Source organism: Magallana gigas, chromosome 8 (genome assembly GCF_963853765.1).
Source record: "Magallana gigas chromosome 8, xbMagGiga1.1, whole genome shotgun sequence".
Classification (NCBI taxonomy): Eukaryota; Metazoa; Mollusca; class Bivalvia; order Ostreida; family Ostreidae; genus Magallana; species Magallana gigas.
Window position 1 is genome coordinate 14730758 of NC_088860.1, and position 18933 is coordinate 14749690.

Genomic DNA, 18933 nt, shown 5'->3' on the forward strand with positions numbered 1-18933 from the left:
TTACTATGTGGCCATATTGCCCCACCCTAGAGCCATAACCCCTGACCCAAGGGCCATGAATTGGTATAGGGCTTCATGGACATCATAACCATGCAACCAGTTTTTTTTCTGACATGTGTGGGAGTAGAGAAGAAGATTTTTGAAAATTTGGCTTTTTTTGTATATTTGGCCCCACCTGTGGTGCCCCGGGGGTGGTAGAGCCATGAATTTCACAATTTAGATTCCTCTTACCATAGAGATGCCTCACACCAAAAATGGTAACAATTAGCCTTGTAGTTTTTAAGAAGTTAAAAATGTAAAATTGTTAACGCACGACGGACGACGCATGTCGCAGGACGAAAACGGATAGCAATAGGTCACCTGAGTTTACTCAGGTGACCTAAAAACTCAACATACTATAGATCCAAAGTACTAAACCAGAGCTTGAACAATATTTAGGTCAGAGAATCTTTGGATGGAAAATATTCATTTATTCTTTGTAGCTACTAGCTAGTTCACTGAGGTAAACGTATTGGCAATTGGAAAAAAAAGACAGGACTAAACAATTGCAAACTCTGGACTTCGTAATATTTTTAAAATGTCTAAACTGGAATAAGAGTGTTTATCCGAGAGAGTAGGAAAAACATAATTATTTTTTAAAATCTCAATTTCAAGACTAGCTAAATATCCCTTTACTATGATCATAATTATTACTTTCAAATTACCCAAGCATTCATTGGATCCTATTTTTATATTATAAAAACATGCTCCGGTTTATACTCTTTGCATATATGTAATACTATATACATACACATAAAATAACAAAATATTTTAATTCTTTCCTGTTTTATTGTGACTCATCATTTGACATTCAACATAGAAAGAAATCTAAATGCATTTGTATTAAAAAAACAAAAGTGACGTACAATAAAATTTAAATTAATGAACAGTATCTCACAATGTGTAAGTGAATGTCGGCATGACACACGAATATTGGAAAGAACGCAGAGACAGTTTAGTAATCTGAGTTACATTATGAGGCTTCAACAAATTATAATTCATCTTTTAGATTTGAAAATACATGTATAGACAATTAAGTTTTGAGCAAGCCTAATTTGGGCTGAGCCAAGTTCCAATCAGCTTTTCTATGGTGGCCCTTGCTTGCACTAGCTGTGGCAAGTCATCACTTGTTGCTGGATACATGTTGGCACAATGGGCTGTTCCTATGAACATAAAAAACACAAGTTATATATATTTCAGTCTGATAAAAATCAGATCCTCGATATGCTCCTTGTTTCGTTATTGTCGCTACACGAGCCACACTCAAGGTCACCTCCTGGTTTAATACTCATGAGTTTTTTTTAGCCAATCAGAGAAAATGTTAGAAACAGTATTTTTGGGTTACAAACAAAAATGGAGTAGTATAACAAAGAGTTCGCACATGTTCTTGAATCTTTTGGTATCAGCAAGCTAAGGCCGGAGCAGAAGTTGATATTAGAAGCCCTCAAGGAATTGAAAAATTGTATTGGCATAACTTCCGAAACACATAACTGAGGAATGGAACCAACCATTTTATTGGTCAAAAACAAAGTTTGCTAGAAGGTAAATAACCTCAAACTGAGGTTCTTTAGATCCTTGTGTAGTGACAATAAAATAAATTGGAGCAGATCGAGGATCTGACTTTAATCAGATTGATATATATTCAAAACTACTATACCATTTTCCTGTAGGTTTTTAATGTTTGGCTTAAGAAAATACATGTATCTTAAGATTTTAGGAATTGTTCATTTGATATTTCTCTGTTATCTACCTTTTTTCTGTCTGTGATCCTATGAAGACTATTTTCTAAGATGATCAGGAAAAGTCACACAATCCTTCAAGTTAGGTGTGTCAGAGAGGTGTTTAACTATAAATTTTTGTTATGAACCTACAGTTACATGTATGATAAAAATCAAACAAACCCTGAATATAAATGGCTGGTGACTCCATTGACAGATCTTTAGTGAATCCAAGGAAGTGCCAGGGATCAATGGATCCATTTGGGAAGACTATCTTTGTGGCCCTCATCCCATAGCCTCCATAGTTTGTGTTGGTTCTGTTGATTCCCATCTGGATCAGTTCCTGGTTGAATTTGGCTCCAAACACATCCATACACTGCTGAATTGAAAACCTGTAAACACCAGGTAGATATGTACAAAATATTCCAAATCATTGCACATCTTAAAATGAACAGGCACTTGTTTATAAAATTAATAAATTTTAGGCAGAAATGGGGAGAGAAAAAGGAAGTGGACAAAGATAAAACACAAAGGTCTATGGCCTCCATTCTGGTATAGATATTTGGTTCAAGGTCAAACACTCCTAACCTACATGAAGTCTTCTGTTAGAGTCTGCGAAAAAAATATGTTCTGGTGGAGGATTACAAAGAGCTCTGCTATGACCTTCTTGTTTGATCTAGAAACCTGGTTCAATGTCATTGCAAACCCCTTTACCTACAAGTGTGTATGTGCAGTATGAGCCAAATTTGATCAAAGGGAAAGAATTAATGGTATGTAGAAATATTTTTCACAGAAATCTACTATGATAATAATATTTGATCCTGAAAATTTATTCAAGAACATTGCACACTCTTTATCCAAAGACAATTGTGGGTGAAGTAAGACCAAGATTTGGAAAAAGGGGGTATAATATATGGTTCTGACAAGGATTTTACATACAGGATCCACCACAACATTGAGTTTTGATTTTAAAACTTGGTTCAATGAGCAAAGTATAATTCATAAGGTTGTCTCTTTTTGCATGTTTTTGCTGTTCTTATGGAATAAATAATGAAACCTACTTAAGATTAAAGAAATTTCCAAATGGTTGCACATCACCAAGGTCTGATGATTGAAAAAATCCAAACTCTGTACAGGTCTGGTACATCCATTGTCTCCCTGTACATCAAGAACAAAGATTTTCCATTCATTTGATTTTAAATTTGACAATTTTACTGTATTTGGTTGTATATTAGGCAACACAAAATTTGATTTTAGATTTTAACAAAACTCACTGCAAGACTGGTTTTATGTAAAAGTTTTTTTGTATAAGATGTTCAATTGGACAAGTTTCACTATGATTGGTCTTTCATATGGCTAGTTCATTGCATTTAGATTTGAAAAGTCTCAATATATTTTAGGTTTCAGATCATGTACCCTTTACATATCTATACATGTATACATGTATCATAAAAGAATCATTGATTAAGAGTTTGTCTTTAAATAGACAGGTTCCCTTGTAATCTTTCATTACCCCCTTCAGATGCACTGGCATTCCAGGCTGTGGCTTGCAGTCCCTTAATCATCTTGTTGTAGCTGTTATCCAGACATTTCTGAGAGTAGGTAGACAACATCAGACTGTTTACTTTAGCATACCTCTCTATAGGAGAACCATTGCTTTCATCGGTCATGATGCCACAAATTGTGTCTATTGTTATATTAGTTCCTATGGCACCCTGTAAGAGAAAATAATCTATGAATTAGTTCAAAAATCTTTGTTATCTCAAAATTAGTCCAATACTTATTGCTAAAAATCATAAGCTTTGTATGCAAATAAAAACAAATTTGACATGTGATGTTTGGTTATGGTATACTTGTAGCTATAGGATCTCTCAAGATTGGAGATGGTTTACGATATTAATCAAATGAGTTGTGTGTTTTCTATCCCCGAGCCTTTGGCAAATTTTGCAATTCTAATATGGTTGATTACAATTCCACTTTTTAGTTCTTTGTTGTGCCTTCCTTCTGCTCAAAAAAGTACCTAAATGCAACAAAGCATCTCAGAATCAAGTTTGCACAGTGCCAGGTACATGTATTACTGTGGGATTGATTCCATACTTTTTTTGTTTGCATGATCGTCTTTACTTGACCCAAAGTGATTTTTTTATTAGCTTGTAAATATTGTTTTTTACAATTCAAATGGTATTTTTAAATGAACTGACACTTATCTTATGAGGACTTTGGGACAATAAGATAGTATGTACGATAACATTCTTAAGACATTATCTTTTAATAGCTTTAGAATGATTTATTGATAATGATATTTGACAGGTATAAAGAACAGTCAAATAATTCAAGAATAAATCTATGAAAAAAATGTTTTGAATTAGATATCTAACTCTCCGATTCAAATGTGTTTATCTGTGAATCAATAACAAAAATAACAAAAGGGGTGAAAAGAAGTAAAGTAAAAGGAAAAAAAATGTCACAGCCTCATATAAAATATTTACCCTACAACTTCATAAATCATCTTGGACTACAACATAAATGTAGAATTTCACATGTTAGTATAATTATATATAAACAGATAAGGTTTGACTGTACCTCAAATGCCCGATTATCCTTGTTGTACTGAACAACTCCCTCAAAGTTTCCTGCTAGGTTGGAGAACAGGTTAGAACCATCCACGTATTGAGATGTATCCAAAGGGTCACATAAGCTGAAAGTCAAAGCCTTCAAATTTAATTTCCATACGATAAGTTGATCTTGTAATACTGCTAACGAGACCAAAAATGATGTGTTTTATTTATTGCTCTGATATTAAGAAAAATTATTTTCCAGAAATAATCATTATGTTCAAATCTCATTGAAATTAATTTACTTTGGTAAACATAGACAAATAATTCTCAGCAGATTAATTAAATTAAATTGTTGTCATACTTAAACATTTTTTCTACACTCTTTCTCCCGGTATCCGTGGATATCATTTTTGTGATGGTATCTGTTGCCATCTTTATATTTTTGTTGCATCCTGGTCCTGTGGTTGCTAAGGAGCTCACAACAACCTGCAGATATTCTAGTGAAAAAATGAATTTAATAATTAATTATCTAAGTAGGTAAAACTGTAAGATAGAATATTGTCTAAGACCTATGTGTGCTTTAACATTGTATGGCCAATTAAATCATGGGAGAGAGAGAGAGAGAGAGAGTGAGAGAGAGAGAGAGAGAGAGAGAGAGAGAGAGAGAGAGAGAGAGAGAGAGAGAGAGGTAGTCAACTGTTTTATTCAAATGCATGTAAATATATTTACAAGTGTGGTGAAGCTCACCTTTGAAATTCAGTTGTGCAAATATTGGTGCACTAGTGGCAACAGCGCCATCTACCAGATGAGGATATTTCAGTCTAAACCAGGCAGACAGAGATCCTACGTTTAGGAAAATCTTCAAAATTATCACCGAAGTAGCTCAGTTCTATTCAAATCATCTACTGTACAACATTAGAAAATACTTATAATTGATATTGAATCTCTCTGAAAATTATCTTTCAAACTTGCCTGGATATGAACCTCCAAAAGTGATAAGTTTCTGGTCCTTTGACATAAGATTATACTTGTGTTTTACATATTGAATAAAGTAGGCCAAGTCTGCAAGTGCCTGTTCACTGCTGAGAAACTGCAAGTTGTCCACACTCAGATCTCTTTATAGCATTAAAAAATAATCAGATAAATAAATACAAATTAGTAGCTGAAGCACAACAGCCAGAAGGTTGTATCAAATCTTTGAAAAATGAAAATACAAAAGACCATAATGATTTTAGCAGTATACATATATATTTAGATTTATTTGTGAAATATATGCATGCAATGAACATTGCAAACAATGCACTTGGTTTATTAGAAAAATGCTTTGCATGATATAATATGATTAATCATGCATTAATTTCACAACATAGGATATTTCAAAAACTAACCAGAGGAATAAGGAACTTAAAAAATATCATTGATAGTTTCCTTTTGTTTGATCTTGCCAACCCTGCTTGTGCCCGAACAGGACTGTGCATGTTATTTGAAACATATCATTTTCCTCCAGTAGTACAGTCTATATATTATACATGTATACAGTATATGAATCACCATGATGCACTTGTAATCACATGATGCTTTTAAACATTTTCATTTTGGCCTACGTACCAATTACATATTTTTTTTCCACACAATTAATTGAATTTAATTTATAGATTCAATGTGGACATAGACATAAATAACGGAGATTGGCAACTCTGCCATTAGCGTGTTTTGTTGTTGAAAAATGGTACGGGACCAACCTTACTTTGAGAACTACATTTTGGTAAACTGAGATAATGATCTTAAACCAAAAGTATATCGTTTTAATGAAAAGTGTGCATAGGTTTTAGACATTTTTGAAACATAAAATAGAAAAATAAGATTAATATATAGAAAATATATTGGCAAGCTATATAACATTGGCAAAATATCGGACGATGGGGAGCCAACTGCCTCCTAAAACTCCTCTTTTAATATTGTTTATATGACATAAACTCATGAAAACATAATATTTTGAATGTTTTGGTAATAGCTGTTTATATTTCGATATAATTGTTTATTCGAAAGATATACTGATTTAAACTGGGAGCACTTTACAATAGGGACCGCAGGATTTCGCGAGATTTCGATCAGTTGCCAATCTCTGTTATTAATGTCTCTGATGTGGACAAAGACAATAGAAAATGTGTATATCATCAAATAAACTTACGGTGTTGGGTGACTTTTCCCGTAATATCTGTGCTCAAGTAGAAAACATATTGCATGGTATGTTTTGGCATACTCTATCCATGCTCCCTGCAGCATCCATGCTGGATTAGCAGTCCCTTCCCCTCCAATCATGAGAAAGATTGGCCCATTTGGTTTATAAAAAGTGTCATTCACGAAATACCGCTACCACAAAAAAATATGATGATCAAAATACTAAACGTAATATTCAGATATTTACGTTGTAGAATGCACGTACAGTAGTATCTTAGTGAATATGTTACAAAATGGGCGGTAACTATTTGACTGTGAGAGGGTTGGGCTAAAGTCGTGAAGAAACTAACCTGTTGCCAAGTTCTTGTGTCGGCGTAATTAAAATGCGTAAGTTTTTGTTTCAGCCACATATCTGGTGGAAGAACTGATCCTTGAGGCAGTTTAGGCGCTCCAAGCAAACCATGTTTTGGTCGTCCATGGAGAAATCGAGGTAAACTTGAGGTAAAACTGACAAGCACAGAAATTAAAACGAGATTCAACACAGTTTTCATGGAAGCCGCCATTTTGTCCCGTGAAAACGCTTAATCACATGATGTTGATATCACGTGATTTATTTTTGAAATTGTAACTACTCGGCCATTTCCGTCACCGCAAATAACTTTTTCCTCGGTTACGGAAAAGGCCGAGCGCGATCCGAATGTTTGGATTGGTGTCGATTTCTAAATTTAGACGTTTGGGATTTCTCCATTTTCGTTTTTTAAATTTACGACATGGAGAAAGAATATGTAGATATGCTTCATACTTTACATAGGCGTCGGAACCGGGGGGGCTAGGGGGGGCTTAGCCCCCCCACTGTTTTTGCAAATTTATACCTAACCATTAGAAACATAGCATGATAGAGGGTTCAGCCCCCCCCCCCCCCCCCCCACTTTTTTTCGCAGGAAAGATTATCGTTCCTAATTTACCTTGAAAGATTGAGAAGTTAGATTCAGAAGCATACTAGCCCCCCCCCCCCCCCCCCCCCCCCCCCCCCCCCACGGATTAGGAATTTCATGATTTTGAAAAAAAAATATTTGGTTAAGTAATTGTTTTTTTGGAAGTATAGGCCTACTCCCCCCCCCCCCCCCCCCCCCCCCCCCCCCACGGATTAGGATTTCCATGATTTTGGGAATTACTTTTTTCTCAATATTTCTGAGGATTAGTCTAGCCCCCCCACTTTCAATTTGCTTCCGACGCCTATGCTTTAGAATTTACTGATTCGGAAAAGGAGTGCGAGAACTTCCCATATGATCTCGAGGTTACCGATTTCGCTTCAGAATTCACTGAATCGGAAAAGGAGTGCCAGTACTTCCCACATGATCCCGAAGTTACCGATTTCACTTTGATTGTGGAGGGTAGAAAGTTGCATGTGCTTAAGGGGGTCTTGATTGATGCCTCAAAAGTATTTCGAAGAATGTTGACTGGTGAATTTAAAGAAAAGAATACGCCAGAACTGGAACTTCCAGGAAAAAAGTATTCCAGTTTTGAATTGTTTTTGAGATGTATTTTTCCTAGAGAATATACACTGACAGGTATATACTCATGATACTCGCTTCTTCGCCTTCGCAACTCCGCACTTTCGCCGTTGCAACTTCACACTTTCGCCGTCGCTTCTTCGGGCTTTGCCGTCGCATCTTCGCAATTTCGCTCCTTCGCCTTCGCACTTTTGCCGTCGCAACTTGAAGTCTTCGCACTATAACATAATGAAGGTCTTTAACTTAATTTAAATGAAAAGTAATCATACAACTATCGTGTATCACATATGACATTTTAATACATGTAGCATGTACATATAAAAGTGTAAATAAGATGAAATACGTAGTATCAAACTATAAACAGAATTAAGTGACATGCCAACAGATGTCAGTAATAGTTTGTCCCAAGTTATTGCTTCCAACACTTTTTGATTACTTTTAATTAAGAAAAACACACAACACCCCTGCGAATGTGTTCGGAATGTTTTCTTTATCGTCGCTAAGTATGTAATAAATCCAGAGGTGCTCGAATGAAAGTTCACAAGACTTCACCGAGATTTGTTCAGTTCCTGTGAAATTTTGAGCGGAAGTATAAGTGTTTGGATAATATTCTCAAATTACGTAAGTAATCATACCCTACTTTGATTTATGTTAAAACATCAACATCCTTTAAGATGTATGTCTTATTTTAACATCTAGCGGTTTTTTAAATTGAACGATGATACTCGAAACAGAGTTATCGTTCGTGTTCAACAATATAAACATTGGGTTGCTTAAAATGGGTGAATGTTTTACATAAAAACTTAGTATATCGAGCCATTTTCAAGGAACATTCTGCATAAAATAGTACAGTCTGTTTCACTATTAGTGTTATTACTAGGTCAGGCGCGGATCGAAAATTAATTCTTATGGGGGATGTCTACTACACATGTTAATTGTCGCAACAGCAGAAACAAACTATTTTTGTATTGTCACATTTATTTCTAGGACACATTTTACCCACCAATTAATGAAGATAAAGTTTAAAATCAATAAATACCGAATAATAAATAAATCAATTATTAAATCAATCTAGAATTTATATTTGACTACAAGTACCTAGATTCTCTAAAATAGACTATAAACGCGAGGCACGATTTTTACTGCGAAAATACCAAAGTATTAACAAATTATAATTTTTCCCTCATAATATAAGTTCACAGGAACGAAAACAGATTTCTTACGGAGATTTAAAATGGGGAATGTTGACATCTTTTCTCCATTCGGAACTCACTCGGAACACCTCGCACAATTTTTCAACGTTATCATCCGGGCTTATTTATGGCTGATGCAATGCAAAAATGAGAAAACCTACCAATTATTTTCCCATAGAATTCAATACAGACGTTATGACCTCTCAGTACTTTACTATAATAGTTTCAATCAAATCTTTGGTATCATTTGAAAATTTAATTTAAGACCTTTCAAGAAATGACAAAATAGTATGTGGTCCCGAGGCGTTTATAGGTGTTTACAACTTGCAGCGATCGACAGTAAATGTCACTCTACATAAAAAATCCCCCCCCCCCCATTTTTCCTAGTCAGTAGTGTTGCTATATTCTTTAAAATATTCCCCCATTCCATGATTTATTTTAAAAACTAATATTTTTACTACAAAATGAGAATTGACACATACCTGAATTCAGCCAATCGCGTAACGCTTACCCATTCATTCCTTATTACAACCATCTTCGCTAGCCAAGAGTTTACGATCCGCTCCTCTCCTCTAGAAGATCGTAAACCCTTGGCTAGCGAAGATGTATTACAACGTTCTATAACTTTTCTCTGATGTAAACATCCGGGGGTTGGTACTCTCATTCCTATAAAATCTCCGTATACTTTCTATTTTGGGATGTGTAACTGTATTGAAACCTGAAGGGGTAGAAGGGGCGTTTCAAAACAGAGAATCTTGGCATTTCTCATATTAGTTGATGAACATACATGTAGTTTGAGCACAAAAATATTTATGATTATCACAATATCCAGCGAAAAGTGACGGAAGCAAAATCCCGGGACAAAGTACATGTATAATAGAGTATTAGAGTCTACCTGTGACTGTTCCTCATGTGGAATTAAGATGGTGCGGAATTTAGAGCGGTTTTTAGCTCACCTGAGCTGAAAGCTCAAGTGAGCTTTTCTGATCACATTTTGTCTGTCGTCTGTCTGTCTGTCCGTCGCGTCTGTAAACAAACTTCCGCCAGAGTTCGTTTGTACCAAACGCGGAGACGCAGAGGACTATGGGTAGTATGGTCTGTAAACTGTTCACATTTTCAACATCCTTCACTGTGATTTGTAGAAATTCACTTGTCTGTACTTCATACAATATGACGTCATAATCAAATTTGACGTCACGATCTGCATTCCTTTCGATGGGTCTCAGGGAATGTATCGTATTATATTGAAACTGTAATAAAACCGCTTGTTTCCTTTACATTGATGCTGTCGTTTATGCTAGATGTACAGAATTCACTCGCATCAATAATCAGTAATAAAAAATCTGTAGATTTAAAGCTTCATTTAAAATAAAAGACTATTTATAAATTAGTGATTTGGAGACTTTCCCTGTTACGTGTAAAGAACTGAATAAAGATATTTTAATGCATGTAAAAAAAGAGCTCGGCGCAGGTGAAAGATCAATACTGTTTTCGAATATTTTAAGTAAAATTGGTAGAGAATATGGGTACCAAAATGAATCATGCTTGGGAAGAGCTATGAATTTACCCCAAATTTATGTCAATAATTGCTTTTAATTAGTAAGATACCTTTCCAACTATCCCATAATTTTTCAAAATATTGTAATTTACAAGTTTGTATTGCCGCATATCTTTCAATATTGTATTTTAGTTTTAAATGACAAAGGAAACCAATTAAGCATGGAATCTTATTTGACATAAGACAACAAAATATATATTGTTTCATATAAGAATTATAAAATTTATGACTTTGTTATGAAACGACAATGGAAGTTGGCCAAGTATAATATTAGACATATTAAATCCGACTCTTTCAGAGGTCTTTCTCTAAATGTATAAACTAAGTTCACTCCACAGGGTATGTATTTTCTCACAAGAAATAAAAACATGTATAATAGTTTCAACATTACTTTTACAGAACCCACATCTGTCAGTAGTTTGGACATTAATTTTTTTAAGGTAGAAGCCAACTGGAAGAATTTTGTGTAAAATTCTAAATTGAAGCCATTGTACAGAAGAATCTTTGGTAGTTTTAAAACAAATCTTTAAAATGTCACATACAGTAAGATCTTCAACATTATAATCTGTTAGATCTGTTTTCCATTTGGTTACAGCAATTGGAACAACTACATTTTCATTCAAAACATTATAAATAATTTGAATTAACAAAATTAATAACGCGTGTGACCACCATTTAATTTGCGTTCACGCATGCTTGACAGCGACGCCTCATCGATGCCACTAAAGTGTTCAGAAATGCTTGAGGGATGTGGTTCCAGATGTCAGTTAAAGCCTGGCCTAAATCAGCCAATGTATTTGGTTGATTTGGTAAACGGCGTAAACGTCTTTCCATTTCATCCCAGACGTGCTCGATCGGCGACAAATCGGGAGAAACAGCTGGCCAAGGCAAGACATCGACATTCTGTTGAACAATCAAGTCCCTGACTACACCGTGTGGCTTTGCGTTGTCTTACTGCAGAGTGATGTGATTTTGATGTCTCTGTATGAAGGGTATGACATGACGCTGAATAATTTCATCTCGATAGCGTACGCCGGTGAGATTTCCATTGAGAATTTGTAGAGGGGTCCTTCCACGTGCTGATATTCCATCCCATACCATAACGCTACCTCCACCAAATTGTCGACGTTGCACAACACAAGCGTCCTGGTAACGCTCTCCAACGCGACGATACACCCTACAACGGCCGTAACTGCTATCCAAATGAAATCTGGATTCATCAGTGAACAGAATATTTGCCCAGTCCTGTATTCTGAATCGCAGATGTCGTGTGCACCACGCTAGTCTGGCGATACGATGACGTTGAAGCAGTACTGGACGCACCGCTGGACGTCTTGGTCTGATGTTTTGCTCGCGCAGACGATTACGCACAGTTCTTGGACTATCACTGCTAGGAGAATGGGTTCCAGAGGTCGTGAGTTCAAGCCTCGGTCGGGGCGGAGATGGAGCTCCAACAAAAGTGAATTTCCCTGTGCTTTATATATATATATATATATATATATATATATATATATATATATATATATATATATATATATATATAAAAAGCACTAAAAATGGCTAACGACACGAACAATAGAAATTGTCAAATTTTAAATTTTCGAGACAACCCGTCACTTCTTCAGGACCAAAAAATAAATTACATAAGTAAAAAACAAAGAAAACAAAATCTAAAGCCACTACTAAACTACTTAAACTCAAACATATAACCAAACATCGTTTAGCGTTTCGGGCAAAGCGTGCGAGAACCGTGTGAAACGTTCATCAGATTTCATTCGGAACTCTTTGACATTTAATTGTTTCAAAATAGCGCTCCTGTTAAACATTACTTTAAACTGTTTGTGATTGGCAAAACTCCTTTGTAGATATTCTCGTGAAAAAAAATCTATAAGAAATGATATACTTATCTTTTTACAAAATTGAATTAAGTTTTAACAAACAAAAGAAAGGTACACGTATTGAAAGAAGTCTAGTTACTGGGATATTTGGCTGTGTACAAGCAGCACACAAAACCTCGGACATCGGGTAAGACCTGCACCTGGCTGAACCTGTCAGTCAAACTCTGTGTATTCGTTTTCATTGGATGGTCATGCGTCTCTTCTTTTGTCAATAGCCAATAGAGATTTAATGACTTCAAGGTAGTCGAAATCAGTATTTGATGATGCACACAATTTAATGATGGATTATTTAACATTAATTTGAACAAAATTAAATGTAAACATAGAAAGAAAATATACTGTTCATTTCTATGAAATGCGAGAAGTAAATTCTTCTGAATCCCGATTAAAAATATATCTACAAGTTATTATTTTAATTATTTAAACATTGATAACAGAAAATAACAAGTAATTAACAGACTGAAATTTTCCTAAAATGTACACATGCATTAATTAATATGGGAATCTATATGCATGGTACTTATTTCAAATAGATTATGATAGATATATTGTACGCCGTTATGCGGGGCGCCGGTTTTGTATACGAATATTGAGACAAAAATTTAAATCATTTTTTTTTTTTGTTCTTTCCGAAATCCGAAATAGTAATAACAACTTTCTTAATTGTTTAATCGATTGATTTTCTTCTGTGATTTTATGTACGGAACATTTATTTACGCGAATGATACGACATAAAAAATAATAATCGGTTGTTTTATAGCATTTTTCTAACTTATGTGACTAATTTTATTTTACATAACTTTCAAAATTATCAATGTAAATAATTACAGGTTTATTTACTGTTAGTATTTTTACATCGTATTCTCCGAAACCAATAAAAATACTAATGTGAGAAGAAAATACAAATCCCGCCGAATACTGAAAAACCGATTTGAGTTTGTAATCATACGAATTTTATTTTTGGTATTGAATATTGTGTTACGGTAACTTTTTTCTCTGGAATTTTTATTATTTACGGCACTAATAAGAATCATGGATATTTCTTTTGAGCAGTGAATATATTTATAGAAGTATTATCTTTGGCTAATTCTGTGCTTAAATAATTTTTTTCTCCAAATATAAGTACCAAACTATATAATTTTATTAATCAATTGAATACTTATGTACATATACGTTTCTAATATCAGTATTTCTATTATTTCGTGTTTTCTTAAAATTAATTCTTACAAACAAATTCAGGGTTAAAATCCGAGAGAACCCGAATCGATCAGGATAAAAGCGTGTCCAAAGCTTGGAAAAGCGAGCAAATCGTTTCATGCGAGAATCGTTTCGTGTAAATCGTTTAGCGTTTCTGGCAAAGCGTGCAGCGTTTCGTGTAAACTGTTCATCGTGTGAACCATTAAGCGAGCGTGTAGCGAGTATGCAGCGAGCGTGTGGTGTAGTAGTACGTTTCAGGGTCTGTGTGTGTGTATATATATATATATATATCATTCACTATGGGCAGGTATATGTCAATTTGAGAGTTATTGCAATGTTTGTGCTTATTGTATATGTGTGTATCTATGCAATGTGTATCGTTCCGATCCTCTCAAATTGTCGTTTTACTGTATTCCACCTGTATCTCATGCGACTGTGTAGTGCGGAGGTGGAGCTTCAACAAAAGTGGCCGCTCACTGCTAGGGGAATGGGTTCCAGAGGTCGTGAGTTCAAGCCTCGGTCGGGGCGGATGTGGAGCTCCAACAAAAGTGAATTATATATATATATATATATATATAGAGAGAGAGAGAGAGAGAGAGAGAGAGAGAGAGAGAGAGAGAGAGAGAGAGAGTGCGTCCTCCAGTAAAACACTGTAATGGACGATTTCTGCCAATTTAACAACCTTAATTATTATTGTGGAATTAGTTTGTCTTTAAAGAAAACAAATCGTATATGGGTCAAGGTTTATTAAATACATTATAGTTTTTCAGTTTTTTCATAATTTCCCTCACTTGAACTTTTCTTATCAGGAAATGACGCAGTCATTTGACATACAACAGCATGAGGTATGTGTGAGAGACGCATTGATAAACTTTAAACAATAGCAAGTTGACTAATCCTTTAGACACGCCCGTTGTTTTACAATGCATTGGCGTGGAAGACAAATTCACAAAAACAAGCTAAACATAGTTTCACAGTTTATTAAATAAAATTATTGGGATTGTAAGCTCTATTGTATTCCAAACTTGTATTGTATAGAATGGATAATACATGTATAATGTAATAAAATAAATAATATATTTTTATAAATTAATAAAATAAATTAGTAGATTTTCATATTTGGGACAATACACGAATATTATTTTATCTGTACAATGTAATTACATGTATAAATTTATTTCTTATTTTCAAGTGATTTAATATCGTTTTGTTTTTACAGAAGCTCGTGAAAAGTATTCGTCATAAATGTGAAAGCTGGTTGCTGACGGAACTCGAGTTCAAAGAGGCCAAAGTTCATCCTCACCATGTCAGCGTTGACAACGATGTAGCATTTCTGATAAAATGTTTCTATTATGGATCGATTTATTGCTTAGAAGAGTTGTATAAGAAATCATTCGACAGTATCCTACCGTATAAACTTGAAAGGTATGTCGAAAACACACATTACCTGATGCTGCCCGAGAAAAACAAACGTGAACTGACAGAAACGCGACTCTTGAAAATTGAAAACGATGTGAAGACCAGAAGGTATGGGGACAGTATTTTGGCAAGTCATGATACTTATAGATGTGCACCAGATCTGTTTAAATAGAAAAAAGCATGTGTGTCAGCTTGTTTGTATTTTGTTCTTCAATTGTACGATTTGTCTTTTGAAACTATCATTTTTTTTGTGTACCTTTTTGTATATTTACCATAAAAGAATTGTTTTTAGACTTTACAAATGAACATGAACTGAATCAGATGTATTCTATTTTATTTGACATAATCTATATAGAACATGTACACCTGATCAAACGACTGTCAAAATACTTGAACATTCACAGAACACGTTTCGTTTGTTAAATTTTTTTAAAGTCTAAATAGATATTAAAGGGGCTTGGTCACGATTTTGGTCAAAAATTATTTTTCCGATTTTAATATTTACAATGCTTTAAAATGGCATTTTTAATAGGCAACCGAAATGTTGAGTTATAAGCGAGTTACAGAGCTTGAAATTCTTTGCTATGTAAACAAAGCATTTGTTTACGTTTTGAATGTTGAAGTAAAACCTAAAACTAATGTGTTAAATGTTAGGCACTGTTTATCAATGCCTAAAATAAATAAAAAGATATATAGACAAATAAGCTGGAAAACGGTTTTTTGCTGGTATATTGAAGCTATGTAAACAAAAACAGGGCACGAGCCTTGTTTATATTACAAAGAACTGTGAGCCCTGTATCTTGCTTATAACTTAATGACTGACTCTCAAATTTTATTTGATCATTAGAAATGCATTTCTAAAGAATTGTTAATAATAAAAACTTAAAAATAGAATTTGACCAAAATCGTGACCATGTCCCTTTAACTCTATGGATAAACGTTATCAAATCGTGTCAGTTAATGTCATATTTCCTCCAAATCTGGTCTGTTGACGGATCTTGGGTACATATATAAAAGAGGGTCATGATAACATACTTTATGGTTTCTTTTTAATTGACCCGTTTCTTTATTATCGACCCTGTGAACATACAGTTCATATATGAAAGCAGCTAATTATTTTGACATAGTTGGAATTAATGTATTTAACAAGCAGGCAAAATTGATAATATTAATTTTTTAAATTCTTCTATAATTGACTTCAGTTACAAAAAGATACTGGTAGTCGTCGTCTTTCTCCAATCTGTATTTAATGTGATTAAATTCAAGTTAAATTGTATTGTGTTTTAATAATTATCCTACTATGATGGTCAATTGTTACTGAAAATCAGCTTAATTACATTATTTTTTTCTTTCGTTAGATTTCTTGCACATGAGACAAATTAAAATTAATCATCACTCTTTTGTTTTCATATATTTTTCTTCTCACGAGTAACTAACTATATGCAATAAAATATATTTATTTCGTGTCATGTCATCATACATATAACCATGCATATTGTACATAGTATAAATCTATGGTGGAATATATTTATTCATATGGTGGCATATCTCTGCCCCTTGTGTGCAAGTTATTTTTATATCAAATATTCCGACATGCAAGATAAATATATTGGCATGCAAAATAGTTATGTCAACATGCATGTTGAAATGTAAGAGAATTGCAATCAAATTAAAATATAAAAAATAACAAATATCGCTAACATGTGACATCCAAGATGATGGATGCTTCTTACGTATGTCGACATGCAACTTATTTATGTTAAAATGCGAGATAAATATGTTGCCATGCAACTTATTTATGTTAACATGCAACTTCTTATGTCGACATGGAACTTAGTATGTTAGCATTCAAGATAAATATGTTGACATGCAACTTAGTTATTTCGAAATGTCAACATATTTATCTCGCATGTGAACAAACCTAAGTTATGCATGTTAACATATTTATCTTGCATGTAAACATAACTAAGTTGCATATTGACAAAGATAAGTTACTGAAGCATGTAAACATAGCTAAGTTGCATGTTAACATAAATAAGTAGCATGTGAAAACAACTAAGTTGCATGTTGACATGAATAAGTTGCATGTCAGCATATTTATCTTGCAAGAATTTTAACATAAATAAGTTGGACATTGACATAAATAAGTAGCATCTTGGATGTCACATTTGGGCGATATTTGAGATTTTTTTTATAATTCTTATTTGATTCCTGTCTTCTGGCATATCAACATAGTTATGTTGCATGTTGACTTAACTATCTTGCATGTCGACATATTTGATAGGAAAAACTTGCGCACAAGGGGCAGAGATATGCCACCATATGAATCAATATTAAATGGTTATAATTTCAAAGACATTGTGTTTGACGGACATAATCATTATGATACCAGGGTAAACTATTACTGATTAAAAGCTTATTTCTAACAGTGTCCTCTTAAAAGTATATGGAACAAAGATGTTATTGAGGAATTGAATAACATTCCTTGAGTACTATTAGGTTTCCAGATGAATACGACGTGAAAAGCATTCTTCACAAGTGTGAAAGCTGGTTGCTGACGGAACTCGAGTTTAAGGAGGCGGAAGTCTATCCTCAATAGTCAGCGTTGACAACGATGTGGCATACCTGATACAATGTTTCTATTATGGCGAAATCTATCACATAGAAAACTTGCATAAGAACTCACTCGACAGTATCCTACCGTATAAACCTGAAAGGTACGTCAAAAACAAACATTATATGAAACTGCCAGAGAAAAAAAACGTGAACTGACAGAAACGAGACTGTTGACAATTGAAAAAGTTGTGCGCCAAAAAACCACGAAGGACAGTAACAGTAGATGGTTCACTGATAAATGTGAAACAAATCTGTTTCAGTAGAAAACAGTATGGGTGTCTGTTTGTTTGCGTGAGGTGACTTACAAAGGTCCACTCGTGCTGTTACTATCAGTGTTTCGTTCAGTTAAATTTTTGATAAAATAGTTACATTATCAAAACATCTTTATTAGACTTTATAGATATATTGAATCAGATGTAATCAATTTTATTTGACATGATCTGAATAAAGTGTTTAATAAATAAACCAGATTGAACGACTGTCATAATACTATAGAATATTCACAGATTACGCTTAGTTCTTAAATTTTTTAAAAGAAAATCAATAAATCGTATATGATTAATTTTATGGATATACATAATCACATCCTATCAATTATAATCATATTTTACACACTAAGCCTTCATACCTGATCCGTTTGCGAAACATTGGCGGATATCTAAAACTAACTATGATGACATACTTTTGGGTATACTAGTATCTTTGAAATAGGCCTAATTGTTCGGAAAGTCCTAACAGTTCCATGATCATCACGCATGTGACTTGTACATGTATCATAAACCTACAACTCTAGATGTACGCATCATATATCAAAGTAGCTAATGTATATTACACATGTATTTGACATTGTAGGAATTAATGTACTAAACAAGCATGCAAAAATAAATAATAAATTTGATATATAAATTCTTGGTTTGACTTTAGCAACCAAAAGACACTGCTAGGTATGGCAGTAGTTGTTGGTTTTTTTTTCTTTAAGAGAGCCCTGTGGTCTGTAGCGGTTACCTTTACAAGAATAGCTCTATATAAAAATGTAGAAAAA

General features: G+C 34.0%; 1 protein-coding gene across 1 annotated transcript; it reads right to left on the minus strand.

Moving 5' to 3' along the window:
- Positions 1-934: 934 nt before the first annotated feature.
- On the minus strand, positions 935-7099 carry LOC105347568 (putative serine protease F56F10.1). The gene is made up of 10 exons (XM_034472803.2): positions 6847-7099; positions 6507-6688; positions 5288-5430; positions 5063-5158; positions 4677-4812; positions 4341-4455; positions 3271-3472; positions 2819-2915; positions 1941-2149; positions 935-1202 (listed from the first exon to the last, which is right to left on the minus strand). The coding sequence occupies exons 1-10, from the start codon at positions 7057-7059 to the stop codon at positions 1090-1092; spliced, it is 1506 nt and encodes a 501-aa protein (XP_034328694.2). The 5' UTR covers positions 7060-7099; the 3' UTR covers positions 935-1089.
- Between the last annotated feature and the right edge of the window lie 11834 nt (positions 7100-18933).